A 23797-nucleotide genomic window follows, 5' to 3' on the forward strand; every position below is an offset into this window, starting at 1 on the left:
CAATACATTTGCTTTTGTCTTTTCCAGCAATGAACTCAAAACAATCCCATACAGGGCTTTACCTTTTGCTGCCGCCATTGTTCACGCTCACAGTCAGCGATCGCCCTCTGATTTCTTCCCTGTTAGCTAGATAGCTAGTGATAGTGATGCACAAGCTAGGCCTATTTGAAACATCGCCCTATACTGGCAGCATTTATCCCCCAGATTCAAAGCTTGAAAACCCCATCAGAAAGAAACTTGAAGACCCCATTGTAGAAGGAATACAATTACAGCTAAAGATAATTGATGATGGTTTGTACTTTATTTTTGTTTGTCTTGCAGTCAAAGATAAGTTTCACTAAAGTTCACTAAAGTTTTTCAAATGTTTTTCTTAATTATTTTATTTCAGTTTACTACATAGTTTTTTATAGTTTTTATTTTAGTTTCAGTTTTTGTTTACTATAACAACCTTGCTTCACAGGATTTGCAAATATTAAACATAGAAAGTAAAACATTTTATGTGAGTTAGTTATTACACTATAGATATAGTAGTTTATATAACATAATAACAGTTTATGATACATTCGTTTCATAGTTATGCTAGGAAGATGTGAACTAGCTAGCTGGTGTGCTAGTAGTAGCCATTGTGCAATAACTTCACATCCCCTGAGACCTAAAGTGGTGTCGCTTCCAATCTACCACAACCATGGGTTGAGTGTACAAACATTAGGAACACCTTCCTAATATTGAGTTGCACCCCCCCTTTTCCCTCAGAACAGCCTCAATTCATCAAGGCATGGACTACAAGGTATCGAAAGTGTTCCACAGGGATGCTAGCCCATGTTGACTCCAATGCTTCCCACAGTTGTGTCAAGTTGGCTGGATGTCCTTTGGGTGGTGGACCATTCTTGATACACATGGATAACTGTTATGCGTGAAAAGCCCAGCAGCATTGCAGTTCTTGACACACTCAAACCGGTGCGCCTGGCACCTACTACCATACCCTGTTCAAAGGCACTTAAATCTTTTGTCTTGCCCATTCACCCACTGAATGGCACACATAAACAATCCATGTCTCAATTGTCTCGAGGCTTACAAATCGTTCTTTAACCTGTCTTCTCCCCTTCGTCTACACTGACAGCAGTGGAATTAACAGGTGACATCAATAAGGGATCATAGCTTTCACCTGGAGACACCTGGTCAGTCTATGTTATGGAAAGAGGTCGTGTTCCTAATGTTTTGTACAGTTAATGTTTCTACAGTCACTGTAGATTTGAGAGTACAAAGTGTAGTGTGAGCTTGCATCCCAGGTCGGTCAAACTAAAACTCCAATACAGTTTCCTAATAATATAGTCTAATTTTCATGTAGAACACATAATTTGTATCAACAAAACAGAAACATTTCTATCAGTTTATTCATCATGAGAATATTTAAGACCCTGCTCTTTCCAAAGAGGGGATGTGCAAGTTCTGTGCCTAAGATATTAAAGCCACATGGCCACAAAATTACAGAGCACGTTGGGTGTTTTCAAACTATAATGCCATAGCCACAGCTTCTGTCCCTCAGATAGCCCTGCCCTGTGACACCGATTGTTTTGCAATGTCATTGAATATATATATCACATTGAGTACAATTAATTTTTCCGATCTGTAACTCCTCACCTTTCCTCAAACATACTATACTGTGGTAACCAAAGACAGCAAACCAAATAAATCAAGATCATTTATTTTAACATAGTAATATCCATCTTTGTTTTTATTTGATTCAGTAAATTGTGTGATAAGAGTAAGGCATATTGACAGAGATACTAGAACAAAATAATAATTCCTTTAATATCAGAGAAAACATCTTGAACATTTTATTCCCCTCATTATCTAAAGAAAACCACACAAACATGCTACTCTGTATGATGCGATGATAGTGCCTTGTATATTAATTATATTATCATTTGTGTTGTTTAGGGCTCATATACTCCTATGTTGACAAAGTAATATAGACATGGTTTAAAATTATGCAATAAGGCCCAAGGGGGTGCAGTATATGGCCAATATACCATGGCTAAGGGCTGTTTTTTGCATGACGCAAAGCGGAGTGCCTGGATACAGCCCTTAGCCGTGGTATATTGGCCACATACCACCAACCCCTGAGGTGCCTTATTGCTATTATAAACTGGTTCTCAATGTAATTAGAGCAGTAAAAATGTATGTTTCGTCATACCCGTGGTATACTGTCTGATATACTGTAGCTGTCAGCCAATCAGCATTCAGGGCACAAACCACCCAGTTTATAATGTTGAATATGGAGTCCTTGTTACTTAGTTTAACAGGGTGCAATGACTTGTGTTCTTTTCATCCCCTTTAAAAAGGTTTAAGTTATTGCTAATGGCTAGTTTGTAATACGCAGGCCATAGACAACAAACCACCACTTCATAATCATTCATATATTGCATTTACAGTACCAGTCAAAAGTTGACTGGTACTGTATATAGCGCCTTTCCTGATGCTCAAAGCGCTGTAAGGAGGGTGTGGGGGGAACTCACCTCATCCACCACCAATGTGAAGCACCCACTTCAGATCAACATGTTTTGTAAAATAAAATATATAAAAGTAGTAAAATTACTCAGAAAATAAAAGGTGCAAACGAGAGTGAATGCAAGGAAAGTGGAATGGGTTAAACATTATGATAAATGTAAATAGGGTTGTGGAAATATGGACTGAGTCGAGATGACCTGTGATACCAACATTTCTGTTGCACATCACAACAGGTAAAGATGTGACGAGCATATCTATGCTAGGCATTCATGAGCACATCTTCACAGCAATAATATGTCTTAGCATGCCTTTGTAGAGGGTTGGTTGATCAAATTACATGGAATGGGAGCAGGTTCACTGAAGCAGTGTGTGCCAAAATAACAGAGACAGGAATAACAAAACACAATGTCAGATGAGTTGTTGTCATCACAGGAGGTTGGTGGCACCTTAATTGGGGAAAACAGGCTTGTGGTAATGGCTGGAATGGAATGAGTAGAATAGTGTCAAATACATTCCGTTTGCGCCGTTCCAGCCCTTTCTATGAGACGTCACCCCCTCGGCAGCCTCTACTATGTCATATGAATGTAAATTGCAGCAGCTGAAACTGAGTCAAAGGTGCTTTTTTTAAAATATATATATATATATATATAAAGTGGAAATACAATTATAGTTATGTAAACTATTGAGGGATTTTTTTTACAGACAAACATTAGGCTTTTATATTTACACACTTCATAAATATTATGCGATTTGGTCAATATAGAATATGTATCAAGACAAAGTTTAATTTATATTCTCAGAAGCATAGATCATGACTATCACAGTTATTATGTGTGGTTTATTTGAAAATGTAAAGCAGAAATTAGATTTTATTTACACTATTTTAGTAGGGTGGATACATAAAAGAAAAACATCACAAAGAATAGATTAACAGGTAAAACAGTCTTTGGTAAGTATCATGCTTTATAATAAATGTTAGCCTATGTTCCTCCTCATTAGTATAGCTGGGGATCAGAACTCAACTGAGAAAGAGGGAAAGTACTTGGCAATGTCAGTCTTAGTGTAAAGACCAAATTGGACTGAATATAACATTGGGAGCTATGGCTAATTATTCATACATTTTTAAGTAAGAAAACGTCAATTGTAGTGAACACAAACATAGAAGTTCTTGTGCTCCTCCCAGTAGTGTAGCTCTTCGGCAAAGCTCCAGACACAGGTCAGGTCTTTGCAAGTCTTGACCGTGTGGACTGCACAGGGACCTGGCAACTGCTCAAACAGGAGCTCAGCTGTACCCACTACAGTGAGTTTCTTCTGACCCTGGATCAGCTGCTGGATGTGGGCCTTGTTCAGAGGCTCGGGCGAGGCACTGTAGGACACCATGACGTTCAGCTTCTCATCTGTTGCTGCCACCTGAAAGCGATTTTTTCCTGTGGGGCACTGGATGTCTTTTTTGTTGGAGAACAGGCCCGAAGGGGAGCTGAATATACGGACAGACCAGCACACCCAGTCATACTTTCTTTTCAGCTTCTCCAAAATGGCGTCTGCCAGCTGCTGGTTGCTCAGGTCAGAGTGGTCCCTAACCAACCTCCGGGTATCCAGTTCAGCCTGCTTGGGGAAGCTGGTGATGCAGTCCTCAATGACAGCATTCATTTTCACCTGTACATCCTTCATCTTTTCTCCCCAGTCTTGAAGAAGCTTCTCTTCATCATCGCAGTCCTTTAGAGCAGTGTAGCCCATCAGAGAGATGAGGCCTATGCAAAAGAGTTTCTTCAACCTGGCACAGAAGTCTTCCATTGTGCGTCGACTTTTCTCCTCATAGTTAAGAGTAATTTCCAACACTGACTCTCCAGAGAAGTTGGCTCCCATCACGGCACTATAGAGGGTGTGTAGGTTTTTGTCACCACCTGTTTTGACAAAATGCTCCATGAACAGCTTCTTCTTGACCTCACGAAACTTGGGTTTGGCATTGAGGATGTCCATGTACTTGCGGAACTGGTTGGAGATGTTCTCCTCTACAGAAAAGTAGGCTGCGTCCGCTCCGCTCTTCTTGATCTCCTCGTTAATACGCTGCATCTCCTCTGAAACCACCTCCAGGCGTTCGCGAACTTTCAGGAACTGCTCCTTCATGAACGCAGCTTCCTTGCTCTCCACATTGTCGAGGGCCAATTTCACGATGGGAGCAGCGATGGCGAAAACAGGGAAGAGGTCACCTGCGATACTGGCCACCACCTCAGCTCCCTGTTCAAACACTTCCATTACAGTCTCTACCACGTTCTTCTTCTCTGCTACGATCTTCTGTAGCTGGCCGGCCATCTTTGCTGGTATTGATATTATTCAGTGCACAACAAATAACAGTATAAAATCTGAAAAAAAGAGCATAAGGACATGGTCAAAAGGATGTTTGAACTCTTTTATTTACATTAGACATGATAAAGTCTATGGTCTACAGAATGACTCGACTAAAATAAGAGCACAGTTTACCAAAGTCAGTCCTGGGGCAGCACTACACAGCTGAGGAAAAAAACAGAAAAAAAAAAAGTTGGTTATTTGAATCAGCGGTGTAGTGCTGATTCAAACTGAGTTTGTGAAACCCTGGTGTCTATAGAATTACTCTTGAGAAAGTAGAAAGGTTTCTGTCTGACACTTAACTAAAGCATTATTGAAGAACCATTTAAAATATAGACAACCAATCATCCCCCAGTTCAAGCCCTTAGTTAAAATGGAGGAAAAGTTCAACAGCAATACCAAAGTCTTAACAGTTAGGCCCATATAGTTATTTACCTACCTTCCTACAGTATATTAGTTTCTGAACTTACGTAGAGCTGTTCTGGTATTGTTGGACTGTGGTCTGCTTCCTTGCTCAAACTCTCAACTAGAGTGAATCCCTGCTGGCCTCACAGTGAGAACTGATAAAGAGAGAGAGAGAGAGAGGGAGCAGAGTAAATTGCAGTACACAAGCAAAGCCTACTGGGATTACAGCTGGACAAACCCAGTGAGCAATGAGGCAACAATGCAAAGAGAATTCATCAGTGAGGGAAGACACGTAGGGGTAGATACTCTATGGAATTTCAAATGTGTACTTCAAGGCAGTGTTTTAATGGTTTTATGGTATAGAAATGTTTTAAGTATTTACCATTTACTGTCTGCATTATACACTCAATTCAAGTGTGTTGTATATCACATCAACAAAGTGCCAAATGAGGAAAAAAACAACGAAGATCTGAAATACGGTATGAAGTATGCACAGCAAGCCAATTAGTAATTGTTACACAAGAAGTGACAGAACATTTATTATACCGCATTTAAAAAAAGAATATTATACAGTATAACGTATACACCTCTGCTGCAATAAATCATTGCAAATTGTATTTGACAACTGGCATGAAATTACTTTCAGGTCAAAGTACAATGTTATAAACTCAGTTTATTATTAAAAACCTAATCCATTCTCCCTTGGCCCTTCAACTACCACCACCATCCCCACCACGGTCGCTTGTCAGCCAGTCCAGTCAATGCCACGGAGAGTGTGGGAGTGATAAACTGTCTGTTGGAGATTAAACTTGCTGAGCAGGAGTGCATTTTCCACAGAAATGCAAGTAACCACAGCAACAAGACAACGGAAACTATTCTGTCAGCGTCTCAGTCTGCCTTTCTCTGCTGCTGAGGTCTGGCCCAAGGGAGTTTACACTGCAAAAGATCAGGGAAGATGTCACCCTCATTTCTCAACCTGATCTATCACCTACATCTACAGCTGTCAAGGGAGGCACAGCCTTTATGGCCGTAGAGAACAGCGACTACTAAGACAGACTTGTCTAAGAAAATCCAAGAACTCTAGAACAATCTCAATACAGCCAAAGCTGACAACTCTCACGCATTTGACCCTCTTCTCACACCACACCTCATATCTCGCATTGAAAAGTACTGATTTAATTTTTCGAATTAGTTAGTGCGTTAACATTTCAACTGTGCTCTAAATTGTTTTGAAATTGGAGAATCTGCGCCACTGAGGTATAATAAGAACTGGAGAATGCGTCCAAGATGTCTGACCGTCGTTTTCAAGGTAAACCTACTCAAGTTTACATACGTCGATTCATGTACCGTTAATATCCAGGTGGCATCCGGTTTATACGGACAAACATCACATGCGCACAGGGAGCAGTGTCGATGTCATACAAACCCATGGCAGACATTGGATGAATATAAAAATGTTCATATCTTCAGCTGAGTAAAAAAACTAAACTCGGCCTCAGCAACAATTATTTGAATAATTCAATGGATGTTTTGTGCTCAAAGGTGATGACTAAAGTGTCTTATTATGAATTCTCAAATCTGACTTCTCTATGTTTTCGACCCCGAGTGGCAGAGCTGTCTAAGACACTGCATCACAGTGTTTGAGGCATCACTACAGACCCTGGTTCGATACCGGGCAGTATCACAACCGGCCGTGATCGAGAGTCCCATAGGGCGGCACACAATTGGCCCAGCGCTGTCCAGATTAGGGGAGGGTTTGGCCGGGGTAGGCTGTCATTGTAAATAAGAATTTGTTCTTAAATGACTTGCCTGGTTAATTAAAATACAAAAAAAATAAAAAATGTGGCAGTGTATGGAAAATTGTCTTTCTGGGCTGGGCATCAGCTAAACTGCAGTACCGAAGCAAACCTCTAGGAGCAGTAGAAACCGTGCTTCTAGACCCGAACCCTGGCCCCTTGATCTGCGTCTGCAATTTAACATCACAAGTGGAACCTCTGTCATTGAGGGGGTTCGATTAATCTCGCCTGGGTGCGCAGGTAACCGTGTTTTGCATGGGCTGAATGTTGATTGCATTTGATTTGGAATCAGGATGCCTTCCGGGCGTGAGCCAGGTGCCCCGTTCAAAGCCCAGGATTAACCTGTTAGGGCTAGGGGGCAGTATTTACACGGCCGGATAAAAAACGTACCCGATTTAATCTGGTTATTACTACTGCCCAGAAACTAGAATATGCATATAATTATTGGCTTTGGATAGAAAACACCCTAAAGTTTCTAAAACTGTTTGAATGGTGTCTGTGAGTATAACAGAACTCATATGGCAGGCAAAAACCTGAGAAGATTCTGTACAGGAAGTGCCCTCTCTGACCATTCCTTGGGCTTCTTGACTCTTTTTATTCAAAACTTAGGATCTTTGCTGTAACGTGACACTTCCTACGGCTCCCATAGGCTCTCAGAACCCGGGAAAAAGCTGAATGATGTCGAGGCAGCCCCTGGCTGAAAAACATTAGCGCCTTTGGTAAGTGGTCTATCAGAGAACAATGAGACTGAGGCGCGTGCACGAGGCGACCCCATGTTTTTATTTTCTCTCTCTTTGTACTAAAACACAGATTCCCGGTCGGAATATTATCGCTTTTTTACGAGAAAAATTGTATAAAAATAGATTTTAAACAGCGGTTGACATGCTTCGAAGTACGGTAATGGAATATTTAGAATTTTTTTGTCACGAAATGCGCCATGCCCGTCACCCTTATTTACCCTTTCGGATAGTGTCTGGAACGCACGAACAAAAAACGCCGCTATTTGGATATAACAATGGATTATTTGGGACCAAACCAACATTTGTTAATGAAGTAGAAGTCCTGGGAGTGCATTCTGACGAAGAACACCAAAGGTAATAACATTTTTCTTATAGTAAATCTGACTTTGGTGAGGGCTAAACTTGCAGGGTGTCTAAATAGCTAGCCCTGTGATGCCGGGCTATCTACTTAGAATATTGCAAAATGTGCTTTCACCGAAAAGCTATTTTAAAAATCGGACATATCGAGTGCATAGAGGAGTTCTGTATCTATAATTCTTAAAATAATTGTTATGCTTTTTGTGAATGTTTATCGTGAGAAATTTTGTAAATTCACCGGAAGTTTGCGGGGGGTATGCTAGTTCTGAACGTCACATGCTAATGTAAAAAGCTGTTTTTTGATATAAATATGAACTTGATTGAACAAAACATGCATGTATTGTATAACATAATGTCCTAGGTGTGTCATCTGATGAAGATCATCAAAGGTTAGTGCTGCATTTAGCTGTCTTCTGGGTTTTTGTGACATTATATGCTAGCTTGAAAAATGGGTGTCTGATTATTTCTGGCTGGGTACTCTGCTGACATAATCTAATGTTTTGCTTTCGTTGTAAAGCCTTTTTGAAATCGGACAGTGTGGTTAGATTAACGAGAGTCTTGTCTTTAAAATGGTGTAAAATAGTCATATGTTTGAGAAATTGAAGTAATAGCATTTCTAAGGTATTTGAATATCGCGCCACGGGATTCCACTGGCTGTTACGTAGGTGGGACGATTTCGTCCCGCCGGCCCTAGAGAAGTTAACAGTGTCCAAAGAAGGGCCAGATGTATACAGAATGGTGTCGTCTGCGTAGAGGTGGATCAGAGAATCACTCACAGCAAGAGTGACATAATTGATATATACAGAGAAAAGAGTCGTCCCGAGAATTAAACCCTGTGGCACCCCCATAGAGACTGACAGAGGTCCGGACAACAGGCCCTCCGATTTGACACACCGAACTCTGAGAAGTAGTTAGTGAACCAGGTGAGGCAGTCATTAGAGAAACCAAGGCTATTGAGTCTGCCGATAAGAATACGGTGATTGACAGAGTCGAAAGCCTTGGCCAGGTAGATGAAGATGGCTGCACAGTACTGTTTATTATCGACGGTAGTTATGATATTGTTTAGGTCCTTGAGCGTGGCTGAGGTGCACCCGTGACCAGCTTGGAAATCGGATTGCATAGCAGAGAAAGTACAGTGTGATTCGAGATAGATCATTGACCGTTTGTTCACTTTGTTCTCAAAGACTTTAGAAAGGCAGGGCAGGATGGATGGATGTAGTTCTGTAACAGTTTGGGTCTAGAGTGTCTCGCCCTTTGAAGAGGGCGATGATTGTGGTCACGTTCCAATCTTTAGGAATCTCAGACAATACGAAAGAGGGATTGAACAGACTGGGAATAGGGGTTGCGCCAATGGCGGCGGATACTTTTAGGATGAGAGGGTCCAAATTGTCTAGCCCAGTTGATTTGTAGGGATCCAGATTCTGCAGCTCTTTCAGAACATCAGCTGTCTGGATTTGGGTGAAGGAGAAGCGGGGGGGAGCCAGGTGGAAAGAGTGTCCAGCCGTAGAGAAATGCTTATTGAAATTCTTGATTATCGTGGATTTATCGGTGGTGACAGTGTTTCCTAGCCTCAGTGCAGTGGGCAGCTGAGAGGAGGTGCTCTTATTCTCTATGGACTTTACAGTGTCCCAAAACCTTTGGGAGTTAGTGCTGCAGGATGGAAATTTCTGTTTCCTAACTGACTGTATATTGGCTCCTGACTTCCCTGAATATTTGCATATCGCGGGGAATATTCTAAGCTAGTGCAGTGCGCCACAGGATGTTTTTGTGCTAGTCAAGGGCAGTCAAGTCTGGAGTGAACCAAGGGCTATCTGTTCTTAGTTCAAAATGTTTTGAACTAAGAACAGATAGTGAGGAAGGCACTTTTCAAGAACAACCAGGCATCCCCTACTGACGGGATGAGGTCAATATCCTTCCAGGATACCCGGGCCAGGTTGATTAGAAAGGCCTGCTTGCAGAAGTGTTTTAGGGACCGTTTGACAGTGATGAGGGGTGGTCGTTTTACCGCGGACCCATAAAGAACGCAGGAAATGAGGCAGTGATCGCTGAGATCCTGGTTGAAAACAGCAGAGGTGTTCTTAGAGGGGAAGTTTGTCAGGATGATATCTATGAGGGTGCCCATGTTTATGGATTTGGGGTTGTACCTGGTAGGTTCCTTGATCATTTGTGTGAGATTGAGGGCATCTAGCTTAGATTGAAGGACGGCCGGGGTGTTAACCTCTCTAGGGTATGTGGGACGAAATCGTCCCACCTACTCAACAGCCAGTGGAATCCCGTGGCGCGATATTCAAATACCTTAGAAATGCTATTACTTCAATTTCTCAAACATATGACTATTTTATACCATTTTAAAGACAAGACTCTCGTTAATCTAACCACACTGTCCGATTTCAAAAAGGCTTTACAACGAAAGCAAAACATTAGATTATGTCAGCAGAGTACCCAGCCAGAAATAATCAGACACCCATTTTTCAAGCTAGCATATAATGTCACATAAACCCAAACCACAGCTAAATGCAGCACTAACCTTTGATGATCTTCACCAGATGACACTCCTAGGACATTATGTTATACAATACATGCATGTTTTGTTCAATCAAGTTCATATTTATATCAAAAACCAGCTTTTTACATTAGCATGTGACGTTCAGAACTAGCATACCCACCGCAAACTTCCGGTGAATTTACTAAATTACTCACGATAAACGTTCACAAAAAACATAACAATTATTTTAAGAATTATAGATACAGAACTCCTTTATGCAATCGCTATGTCCGATTTTAAAATAGGTTTTCGGCAAAAGCACATTTTGCAATATTCTGAGTAGATAGCTCGCCATCACGGGCTAGCTATTTTGACACCCACCAAGTTTGGCACTCACCAAACTCAGATTTAGTATAAGGAAAATTGGATTACCTTTGCTGTTCTTCGTTAGAATGCACTCCCAGGACTTCTACTTCAATAACAAATGTTGGTTTGGTTCAAAATAATCCATAGTTATGTTAAAATATCCTCTGTTTTGTTTGTGCGTTCAAGACACTATCCGAAGGGTAATGAAGGGTGACGCGCCGGCGCGTATCGTGACAAAAAAATTCGAAATATTCCATTACCATACTTCGAAGCATGTCAAACGCTGTTTAAAATCTATTTTTATGCGATTTTTCTCGTAAAAAAGCGATAATATTCCGACCGGGAAACCCTGTTTTCGTTCAAAGACTAAAAATCTAAAATTGACTCTTCTCGTGCACGCACGCGCCAGTCTCATTGTTCTCTGATCGACCACTTACCAAATGCGCTACTGTTTTTCAGCCATGGCCTGCAGTCATCATTCAACGTTCTGCCGCCTTCTGAGAGCCTATGGGAGCCGTAGGAAGTGTCACGTTACAGCAGAGATCCTCAGTTTTCAATAAAGAGAGTGTAGAAGGCCAAGAAATGGTCAGAGAGGGCACTTCCTGTAAGGAATCTTCTCAGGTTTTTGCCTGCCATATGAGTTCTGTTATACTCACAGACATCATTCAAACAGTTTTAGAAACTTTAGGGTGTTTTCTATCCAAATCAAACAATTATATGCATATTCTAGTTTCTGGGCAGTAGTAATAACCAGATTAAATCGGGTACGTTTTTTATCCGGCCGTGCAAATACTGCCCCCTACCCCAGAGAGGTTAAGCATATCCCAGTTTAGGTCATCTAACAGTACGAACTATGAAGATAATGGGGGTCAATCAATTCACATATGGTGTCCAGGGCACAGCTGGGAGCTGAGGGGGGTCTATAACAAGCGGCAACAGTGAGAGACTTATTTCTGGAGAGATGGATTTTTAAAAGTAGTAGCTCGAACTGTTTGGGCATAGACCTGGATAGTAGGACAGAACTCTGCAGGCTAACTCCGCCCCCTTTAGCAGTTCTATCTTGACGGAAAATGTTGTAATTGGGGATGGAAATTTCAGAATTATTGGTGGCCTTCCTAAACCAGGATTCAGACAAGGCTAGGACATCAGGGTTGGCGGAGTGATCTAAAGCAGTGAATAAAGCAAACTTAAGAGGGGGCTTTTGATGTTAACCTCTTGAGGATACCCTAGGATAGGGGGCGCCACAGCGCATTTTGAAAAGAATTCGTTCCCATTTTCAACGGCCTACTAATCAAACTCAGAAGCTAGGACATGCATATACTTATTATATATGGATAGAAAACACCCTAAAGTTTCTAAAACTGTTCAAATGGTGTCTGTGAGTATAACAGAACTCATATGGCAGTCAAAACCCCGAGACCGATTGAACCAGGAAGTGGAATTCTGAATTGTGGACTCAACTTCACGTCATCGCCTATAATTCACACCGTGAGATATCGTTTAGTGAGCACTTCCTATTGCTTCCACAAGATGTCGCCAGTCTTTTCACAGTGGTTTGAGCCTTCTACAGTCGAAACTCAGTGAATGAGACGCATTGGAAATTGGTCACAGGGGATGGGCCATCACCATTATGACGCCGGCGGCCCAGTCTACCCCCACCTTTGGAAACGTTTTAAAACACTCTGCAACCGTCCCCGTCAAATCTTATTGGCTCTCTTGGTGTTACAGGCCCTGAAGATTAATGTTTTACAACGTTTGAACGAACCTAAAGGAGGGAAAAATCTAATTTTCCGAAACTGCAGTCCTGCGCACATCGGAGCACTTGGAGACAGCCCTAGGACGCGCTACCAACAGCAGGCTAATGGAACATGAAGGATGGACTTTTTTGACCGAAAATACATCTGTTGTGGACCTGGGATTCCTGGAAGTGCTTTCTGATGAAGACAACTAAAGGTAGGCGATTATTGACAATATTATACAAGATCAGATGTGATTTGCCATTGTTCCAAGATGGCGCCGCGCTAGTTTTCCTAGCTCATTTTCTGAGTATCGCAAAGTGTGACTACCCAGTAAAGTTAATTTAAAATCTGGTATGACAGGTGTTCTCAAGAGATATTCATCTATAAATGTTAGATTGACAATATAAATTAAAAAAATTGTTTTCGAATAGTAATTTAGGGAATTGTAGCACTGTTTCCCGGCACGCATTTGAGGGGAAAATAGTTAGTCAACGTCAGACGCCGATGTAAAATGCTGTTTTTATATATAAATATGACCTTTATTGAACAAAAGAATGCATGCTGTGTGTAACATGATGTCCTAGGTGTGTCATCTGATGAAGTTTGTAAAAGGTTAGTGCTGCATTTAGCTGTTTTTTGGTTATTTGTGATGCAAGTGGTTGGTCGGAAAATGGCTATGTTGCTGCTTTTTACGATGGACTCATCTAACATAATCTAATGATTTGCTTTTCCTGTAAAACCTTTTTGAAATCAGATGACGTGGGTCGATTCAGGAGAGGTGTATCTATAAAAATATTGTAAAAAATTATGCTAATTGGCGATATGATTTTTCGCTGGATTTTGATCCCGCTGACGGGATGAGACGCTGATTAACATGCATGAACCCAAAGCGTTTCCGGTTACAGAAGTCAACAAATGAGAGCGCCTGGGGACACACAGGGCCTGGGTTAACCTCTACATCACCAGAGGAACAGAGGCGGAGTAGGATAAGGCTAAAGGCTATAAGAACTGGTCGTCTAGTGCATTCGGAACAGAGAGTAAAAAGAGCAGACTTCTGGGTGTGGTAGGATAGATTCAGGGCATAATGCACAAACAAGGGCATGGCAGGGTGCGAGTACAGTGGAGGTAAACCTAGGCATTGAGTGACGATGAGAGAGGCTGCTTCTCTGGAAGCGGCAGTTAAACTAGGTGCGGTCTCCGCATGTCTGGGGGCTGGGGCAAGGGAGCTAACCGAGGTCATGTAGAGCGGGACTTGGGGCTCCGCAGTAAAACAAAACAATAAGAGCTACCCTAAACAACAGTATACAAGGCATATTGACATAGGTAGAGTAAGATGATGGCAATGATTTTCAACTAGTAGGGTTAAACCACCTTAATATTGATATCTATTAGATTTTTCTTAAAGGTTGGTTGATTGAGAAATTAATTGTTATAACAAGAACATAGAGCAGGAGTTGCCAACCCTCCTAGAGTGCAAGCAGGATTTTCTTCCAGCCCTATTTGAAAGAGTACACCCAAATGACAAAACACAAAATGTTGGTGTCTTTAACTAGACTGCAATCTAGGATTTGGTTACCCACTGCCATCAACCATTAATATTAGAATTTCTTGTGCAGAGCATTTGTGTAGTGGTAACACTCCCGTCACGTGTCACATACAACTTTCCACCTGAGAACAGGTATCAATCCCTGCTTCCAACCTTCCCAATGTGCCTGTCTCCCCATCTCATTTCATTACTGTCTGAATAAAGTGTCAAACTACCCCAAAAATCTAAAAGTAACAAAGTCGTTGAATTTTGAGTGTTCATTTAATGTTCAAAGCATCCTGAATACACCTGACCTGTGGTTTTCATTTAAAAAAAATGTTCCACTCTTAGGCCTAAGCCATGTCCAAATACGTAGAATTGCAGGAAATGAGCTTTAAAACAGTACAATTTTCATGGGGGAGGACCCCCAGACCCCACGTCTAGGGGTTTGTGTTAGGGGGCAATGAAATTCGCATAGCAAATGTCTTGAAAGGTTGGCAGCCCTGTCAATGTAATTGATTAGAATGTATAATCCAGCAAACTAAATATAAACAGATGGTCTGATACTATTAGATCAGCAGCTATCATAAAACAGATGGTGCAAATGGCTTTGAAAAAGACACAGCTCTCATTGATACAACATCTGCATTAGAAGCCAGTTCAATGATGGAAGTGGAATGTCATGCATTAGGATAGAAAAACATCCATCTCATTTGATTTAGCCATCCACACTGCCATGCTAAAAAAAAATGAGACATTTCAGCTCTCCATTAAAACCTTAACTCCCAGGGGTTGTCTCATGGTCTGAGTGTATGTGAAGTATCTCTACCGCACTAAAGCAGACAAATTATCCAGGGTGAAGTGATGGTGATTGTACATTTTTAGATGTGCAAGAATTAGGTTTAGACACTAGCCAACACATAGGTTGAATCAAAGTCGTTTACACATCATTTCAATTAAATTACGTTGAACCAACGTGGAATAGACGTTGAATTTACGTCTTACAGACTCAAAAGTGCTATAGCTGTAGCTCGACAAGGGAGGCATATCTTAGGTCAAATAATTCACCAAATAACAAGCAGACCAGTCAACCTTAAAATGTACATTAACTGATGTCCACTGACGAGCAGTTAGGCCTACTTAAGTAATAATTGTCAACATCATAACTGATCCATTTGTATATCAATATCTGGCCATCAAGATAGACATTTTATAGTGTCTTCTTTTCATGGTTTGAATCCTAAATTAAATAAAAATCATTCAAAGCTGCAAGAATAAATGGCAACATTTGAGTGGCCCAAACAATCAGTAAGCTACAGCATCTATGTCGATTGAGGACTAGTTGAGGGAGGTTGCCAAATCATTCTGTGAAGCTTTCCCACATAAACACTGACCGGCCATGACTGGCTGCATTTAACAAATGGACATAGCTCTTTGCAATCCGAGAAGAGCAATCATATTACACTTGTTGTTAAAAGCTGTTCATGTGGCCTCTTAATGGGAAATGTATCGATTAGCTCGTTCAACAAGGGCTCTAATTGCTTTATTTCAGTACCTTGTTTAACTCCCTATACAGTCTGTATACCTCGTGGATTAATATGATAAGGCCTTGCAACAATATGTCAATTGATTAAATTCAGCACTGTTGCCACTGCAGTAGTACATGTATCGTGACAATATATAATTATGGCCACGAGAAACACTTCCTGGAAAAAGGCCTGCACATTATGTCACCGATTCTAGGCTACCAACGCCCAACTGTTTTGACAGAAGTTGTGCACATAGTTACATTGTGTGTTTTGCGCAACTTATAGTAAAACATAGGCTATTATTTAAATGCGCACATTACATTATAAAGTAATGTATTCAAAGATATCGTAGGATCTCAAAAAGTCATGACCAATTTTACCAGTCTCGTCGTTAAAGAACTGCGCAACTAATGAAAACAGCTGCGATAACTTTTGGAAAATATAGACAGAACTGTGTAAGCCTATTGAAGAAACATTTAAATGGTCATATGCAATTATGTTTGGCTAAAAACTCACCTTTTCATTCGCTTTAGTTTGAGGAAGAAAAGCAAATTATTTATCCGATCTGTTTTTCTCTTCCTATTGGTCATATGGTTCTCATATTACAGTTAAAGTGACACACCCATCGACAGTGAGCTAAACTTGGGTGGTGGTTAGACAAGTTGTTGAACAAATTATAGCATATTTTCCTGGTCAACATAGAAACTATAATAAATTACAGTCCTTTGACAAATAACTGACAAAAGTATTTTACCAAGACTATTATAACATTTGCTGATGACAATTGTGTTTATAGTGTGTGAGCTGATGTTTGTTTAGGGAGTAATGTAAATAAACTGTCATATATTATCCGTATCAATGTTTATGACTACATGTACCTCTGCTTAAACGTTTTACATACAGTACCCTCAAAAATTATGTTACATTTCCTCAGCTGTAGATAGAAATAGAACATAAACGTCCTAATTTACTATTGCATAAAATTCCTAATTTACTATTGCATAATGATGAGCAGCGATAACAATGTCCTTTATATTGTGGTTTATTATGAATAAAGAAGACCATAAACATGAGAAATTATAGCTCTATGAAGGATATAAAATGTGTGAATATAGACAGAGATGTAATGTTGTAAGGATATAGATATGGACAGTGTGATGCATCTATCAACAGCATTTTCCAAAGGAGCTTGAGTAAGTCCTCAGTACATTGATGAGGAGAAATGGTTGTTTGCTGATAGCTTACATAACACATAATTATGCTGGCTGGTGTGCTAATTTACAGTATGGTCATCATGAACTACTGGAATGCAGGTAAAATAAGGTATCTTACTATTCTATTTGGTAAGAGGAAGTACTAAGTTCTCATATGTTGTCATTGTTGTTGAGTAGATAGCCACAGCCTGGCATAAAATGTCTCATATATGTCCATTAATACACATATACAAATCCTGATAGTTTAAACCAGGAGTGTCAAACTCATTTTGCCCAGGGGACCGCATTCAGTCTTCAAAGAGATTGAGGCGCCGTACTGAAAATTGGTTATATTTCTTTGCCGTGAAATTTTGCATAAGACAGTCCACTATCCATCGTTTTACCCCAAAAAATCTGTCCCCTGCGGGCCATGTGTTTGACACCCCTGGTTTAAATTATCACAAACTACACAAAAATCTACAAGGCCAATAAACAAATATAAATGTTGCAGTCTGTAACAAGAGATTACATTTCACACAACCACTAGCGAAAGAATCAGCTAGGTTTGAGATATCAATAAAAACACCTCTAAACTCAGTTATAAACATTCATGAATTGTATTTGTAGTTTTCCCCATTATAACTACTCTATTTGTCATTGCACTGTGTAACAAAAGGCTACTCAGGATGAACGCATAGGTAAGCTTTTTTGTGTTTTCCATAGTAATAACAATCCTCTTGGAAGTTGTTGGACTCCACCACCTCCTTATAGTGGCTGACAGCATGCACCAAGCAGTTGGGGAGACTTCTGCTGAGGACCTGAGCCACATTCATCATGTTCCCCTTCAGTTTCTGCCCCTCAATCTCTTGCTGGATCTGACCCTTGTTGATAGGCTTAGGCTGAACACTGAAAGAGATCACCACTTTGATGTTGTTCTTGGTCAACACATCAAAGTAATTAGCTCCTCCTCTACTTCCATGGTACTTCTTTCCAGCTAGCCAGTTGAAAAAGAAAATGCGCTCCTTGTCATTGAAGACCCTGATAGACCAGCTCACCCAGTCATATTTCTTAATAAGGGTGTCTAATAGGGATTTGGTGAAGTCTAGGTCAACACTGCCAGGTTTCTCCTGAAGATGGTGTTCCATGTCCAGTTTCGCCTGATCGGCAAAGTTTTCAGTGCAATCGTCCACCGCTGCTTTCATGCGGTTCTCAACATCTTCCATACGCTCCTGCCACTTCTTCACCATCTCATCCCCCACAACCCCTTCCTTGAGGCTGGCATAACCCATGACAGCAATGATGCCCACCACAAAGAGCTTCTTAAGCCTGGCGCAGAACTCTTCTACCGCCCTTCTACTCCTTTGTTCTGTGGAAACCACTGTCTCCAGCATGGGGTCACCTGAGGTATTGTCCCCGGTAACAGCATTATAGAGCGCGTCCAGGTTCAAGTCCGCGTCCGTGTTCTCATAATGGCTGAGGAACTTCTCCATCTTCTTCTCTTTGAACTTGGGCTTGGCGTTGACAAAGTCCTGGAACTTTTCGTACTGGCTGAGCATTTGTGCCTCACGGTCAAAGTTCTGCTTATTCAAGGAGGTCCTCTGCAGCTCCAGGGCGATTTGGTCGATCTCAGCCTGGATGCCTTCCAGTTTCTGGTTGACCATGCTGAACTGCTCAGTCAGGTAGCGGGCGTCCTGCCCTTCCGGGTTGCTGAGGATCTCAGAGGAGGCTACGAACACGGCCTCAAGGACGGGATGGAGCTGGCCCACAGTGGCTGCCAGGACTGCGGAGGCCTGTCCCATGATCTCCACCCCCTTCTCGATCTTGCCCCTGTTCTGCACAAGCCATTCTGCCACACTGGTCATTTTGAGGGGTCTATCACAAAGTAACAATGGCCAACAAGGTCTTCAAAGAATCTCCGACTATGTTGATGTCTGAAAGAGAAAGAGGAACAAGAGGAACAAACCATAAAACTCTTGTGGAGGTTTGTTGAGGTGAAATAATACATTTGTTAAGGCAGCAAAATCAGATTTTGTGTATTTTTTTCTTCTTCTAAGGATTAGCTAGCTATTAGTTTGAAAAAGTTTGTTTCGGAGATGACTCGATCATCATCATCTCCAGTGGTGTAAAGTACTTAAGGAAAAATACTTCAATGTACTACTTAAGTAATTTTTGGGGGTATTTGTACTCTACTATTTATATTTTTGACAACTTTTACTTTACTACAATCCTAAATAATATAATGTACTTTTTACTCCATACATTTTCCCTGACACCCAAAAGTATTTGTTACATTTTGAATGCAGGACAGGAAAATGATCATAGAACATCCCTGGTCATCCCTACTGCCTCTGATCTGGTGGACTCACTAAACACACATGCTGTCACGACTTCCACTGAAGGTGGCTCCTCTCCCTGTTCGGGCGGCGCTCGGTGGTCGTCGTCGCCGGTCTACTAGCTGCCACCAATCCTTTTTTCTTTTTTGTTTGGTCATGTCTGTTTTGATTGTTCACCTGTGTCTTGTTAAGGTTGTTTATTTTGGGTATTTATTCTCGCCCTACCCACTTTTGTTTCGTACGGGTTTGTTAGCGTTTTTCCTGTCTGTGGTTTTGGGTGGCGTTTATTTTTGTTCATTTTTCCTATCAGGTGTTTTTCCCTAGACTTTGTTCTAGAGGATTTTTGTGGACTGCATTTTTGTCTGTGCCTGTAGTGTTTTGATGAACTGTAATAAATACGCTTTCTCCGTATTTACTCCTCTCCTGCGCCTGACTTCTACACCCACCTCTCATAGAGAGTTCTGACACATGCTGCATTTGTAAATTATGTCTGATGAAAAAATTAAAAATGGTGCCATCTGGCTTGCTTAATACAAGGAATTTGAAATGATTTATACTTTTACTTTTGATACTTAAGTATATTTTAGCAATTACATTTACTTTTTATACTTACATATTTTAAAAACCAAATACTTAGACTTTTACTCAAGTTGTATTTTACTGGGTGACTTTCACTTTTACTTGAGCCATTTTCTATTAAGGTATCTTTACTTTTACTCAAGTATGAAAATTGGGTACTTTTTCCACCACTGATCGTATCCAACACGGAAAACATGAACAGCGTCTAACACAGATTACATCAGACAGTTGGAGTCAAATAGAACAAGCTACTCTCAGCAATAAAACAAATGGAGAACATGTTGGGACATGCAAGAGTCTAGTTTCATGCCACACCCAGAGTCTCAGGTATATGACAGGACTCGATCACAGCTTCGGTGGCACTGACTCACTTCAAAACATGATTTAAAATAAACATACTGAATGTTTATGGCGACTCAGAGCAAACATCAAAAGCAGTGTGGGTACTCTTGCTTTATGATGTGGAGAGTTGCGCAACATTGCAGTGCTGGCTTTTTGGAGTTGAATTGACAAGCCTAACAATAGCCAAGACCCAAATCAAACACAGATGTCCACAACCTGGGAAAAAAGGGGATTTACTTTGTGAACATATGATTTTCAATGTAAAATACACAAAAGAGATGAGCTCACACATATCTCATTCCCCTGAGACAATATCCACTACAGAAAAAAGGCACACCCAGAAGGAAAAAAATTCACCATTGCACTTGTTCTGTAATGAAAAACACACTTTTCTCCCACACACTAAAATGTAAGTTAATTGAAATGCAATTGGGTCATTGAATTCACAGCAACTCCATGTACAATGTAGCATCAGTCATTTACATTTATGAAAAACACGAAATACAGATTCATATCTACACCCATAGACCATGGGCTTACCAGTAATTGCTGATGGCAAGATGAATGGTGTCATTTTACATGCTTTCCCAAGGACTACCACTGTACTAATTACGTCAGTCCTATTAAATAAGCTAACATCACCAGTTATTGCTATCCCATTTTTAAGTTACACAATGTCCAAAAAATTGTGTTAAGAGTATATTAAATAATTGGAATTGTGATGTATTTTGTAGAATTCACTTGTGACTCATCACCACATTGAACTGAAAGCATTTTAACAAAAAATAATAGTGAAGAAAAATACTTACTGAGAAATTGTCCTGGTGTAGGATATGTCAAGTCTTCACTTGTAAAACAAAAATAGTTGACTGTGAGAATGCTAATGCAAGGGTACAATTAAGAGGAAGAAAAAGGCGAGCCCCAAACTATTTTTGTAACCAACAGGAGGTATTTTGCCTTCTTTTCAATATCACTCAACTTCTCTCAAATCCTTTGAACATAGGAGTGCTGAATAAAATCTTAAGAACTCTTATTGAGACCACATCCTTGAGTCATGAGATACCAGCAAAACCACATCCATTAACAATGATATCCCAACATCTCAAATTGCACTTGAATTTCACCTGTTTGTCTTGTCAGTGCACAAACAAAGTGGATCTTTCAAAACCAGTTCCTCACTTTTTCATATGTAGCCTATACTTCTCAAACAAGATCAGTTTGTCAAAGAATAGAACATTTGGGTAAATAAAACTTGACACCCTTGATGGTAATTCAAACTGTCCAGCGAGATAGAGCACGATAAAGAAAAGAGGAAGAAACTCACCTCTGATAGTCCAATAAAGTATACAGGGGGGTGCAGTCCAGTTATCCAACAGTCCAACTGTGCCTCTGAGCACCAGCCTCCTAGTGTTGGGATGTATATGTAGTCTGTCTCTCTCTCTCTCTCTGTCTCTCTCTCTCGTCACTCCCCCGTTGGAACTCCTCCATCCCCTCTCTGCATTCCAACAGGAACCCACTCTGAGGGATGAGGGTCAGGCACTGAGACAGATAACATCCTGTAAACATTGCCCATGCAAGGACACCACTGCCATTCACACAGGGTGTGAAGGATTGTGTGTGTGTGTCTGTGTGTGTGTGCGTGTGTATGTCCAAGCGTTCAAGTGAGCAAAAGAGCCACAAACAAAACCCTGCTTGTTGTGTCTCCATTGAGGTTGCTATGGCCACTGCTTCTTGCCTCTTTTAACAGCGTGCCTGCTAAATGCCACTGAGTTCTGTAAAGTAAGCATGATGTTTTACAGCTAAGAAAGTGCAGTTCCCTAAACAGAGGCAGTTCTTAGTATTTTCAAAATAGCGGATATGTTTCGCAGGGACTCAACGGTATGTGGCGTGATGGGTGGTATTGACTGACGCTGGGAAACATGCTGACTAGGAGGTGTCAGTATGATGAAGCAAAGCTTACTTCCTGAATCCTACTTCCCAAAAATTCCACATTACGTAATTTGAGATGTCCCATATCCTGTCAAAAATTACAGTTCACTATCCAGTGTGCTAAAATCCTAAATCATTCATCCATTACCCATTTACCAGCCGGTTTTGTGGTTCATTTTTGAAGAAAAGAGAACTGAAAACTACAGATTGGAAACTTCAGAAAGATTCCATCTCATGTAAAATGTTTTCAATGGAAAATAGGGCCTCATTTAAATAAACATGGCCTTTGAAGGGGATTTAAGCATACACGGTGGAACAATTGTAAAGTCATTAAAATAATGACAACTATGTGAACAAGGTGTGCCAGATAGGTCAATGTATTTTTAGCTGATGTTTTGTCTGGTTTTACTCAGCTAATAGCCATATCAACTTAACATTCCTGTTCAACAACTTTAATGTTAATAAACAGGTGGAATACGCATTGTTTCTCTTATTATTTTATGTGCATAGTGAATCTGCAGACATTATGGCACACTTTGAACCTCGTCTTCTCTTTTATGATCCTTGTATGCCGGTTTAGTCTATATAACTAAAATCTTAACAGAATCTCATGATTGATGGCGAGGCACAGAGGCACATGTCCAAATGCTTATGCTGCTATCCCTAATAATTCCACACTTGATTAGGATGTACAGTATATTTCCTCAAATGAAAGTGTAAGGGAAATGTTAATGTTTGTGCTATTTCTGTGTTCTATTCATGTGCTGTTCTAAATAACCAATTTCTGTGTTCATGCAAGTGGCTGACTGTACAAATCCTCACTATTAGTAGCTGCAATTTGGCAGTACGCCCAGATCTTGTTTTGAGAACGAACAAGAAATCTCAGTTTCAAGGTCTCAGCTTAGAGAGAAAGAAGCCTCGTGAAGTATTGGTCTGTCACATGTAATGAACCAGTATTGGTCTGTCACATGGATTAAACAAAACGGTAAGGATTAATGAATTATGCTAAATTATGCAAATATAACTTGTCTGTGTATAGCCGTATATAAGACAACTGCTGGGTCTGCCCAGGCAGAGCTCCTGATTGACATGTTTACTATGGTGCATTGAGTCGGCTGGAACCTCTCCAGCGCTCTGACAATAAACAATGATTCATTAAGATTGACCCCTATGTAAGAATTTCCACGACAAAAGGTTATAGAAGAAGAGGGGGTAAAGTTGATGCAAGGCTGTGTTTGGGCAATAAATATACATATTTTTGCATAATGGGGATAGACATGATGTCCTTGGTCTATAATTTGTTAATGTTAAGAGAGGACTTAGCACCCGTCATTCCTGGATTTGAGCAACTCCCATGGGAAAACAAATGTGGGTTGGAATGACAGTTTACTAGAAAAAGGGTTGAGCAATAAAAATGAAAGTGCTTCTCAGGCATAGTGGGTGCTATGAGACGTGAGATACAGCCAGAGGCTCCAAGGTTGGGTCACAGCCAGATACTGTAGGTGCATCAACATCACGTCTGTATCATCAACATATGTAAGTGCTAATATGAGCATAAACTGTAATACCACAATATAATATCACTTCATGGCATGGTATACTGCTTAGTTATTAGGTCACTT

The 23797-nt window shown here is 40.6% G+C and overlaps 1 protein-coding gene across 9 annotated transcripts; it reads right to left on the reverse strand.

The window, feature by feature from the left end:
* Positions 1–1689: 1689 nt before the first annotated feature.
* On the reverse strand, positions 1690–21996 carry LOC106580622 (protein rapunzel). 9 transcript variants are annotated; one of them, XM_045703089.1, is made up of 4 exons: positions 21571–21947; positions 5297–5417; positions 4993–5022; positions 1690–4874 (listed from the first exon to the last, which is right to left on the reverse strand). In XM_045703089.1, exon 4 carries the CDS (start codon positions 4822–4824, stop codon positions 3649–3651), a length of 1176 nt encoding a protein of 391 aa, XP_045559045.1. In that variant the 5' UTR covers positions 4825–4874; positions 4993–5022; positions 5297–5417; positions 21571–21947; the 3' UTR covers positions 1690–3648. The 9 variants fall into 9 exon arrangements, with proteins under 9 accessions (XP_045559045.1, XP_045559040.1, XP_014017381.1 ...); XM_045703084.1 differs by having other exon boundaries at positions 5328–5417; positions 21571–21940; XM_014161906.2 differs by lacking the exon at positions 21571–21947 and adding an exon at positions 16316–16456 and having other exon boundaries at positions 5328–5417.
* Between the last annotated feature and the right edge of the window lie 1801 nt (positions 21997–23797).

The sequence above is a fragment of the Salmo salar genome, chromosome ssa02, assembly GCF_905237065.1.
Source record: "Salmo salar chromosome ssa02, Ssal_v3.1, whole genome shotgun sequence".
Taxonomy (NCBI): domain Eukaryota; kingdom Metazoa; phylum Chordata; class Actinopteri; order Salmoniformes; family Salmonidae; genus Salmo; species Salmo salar.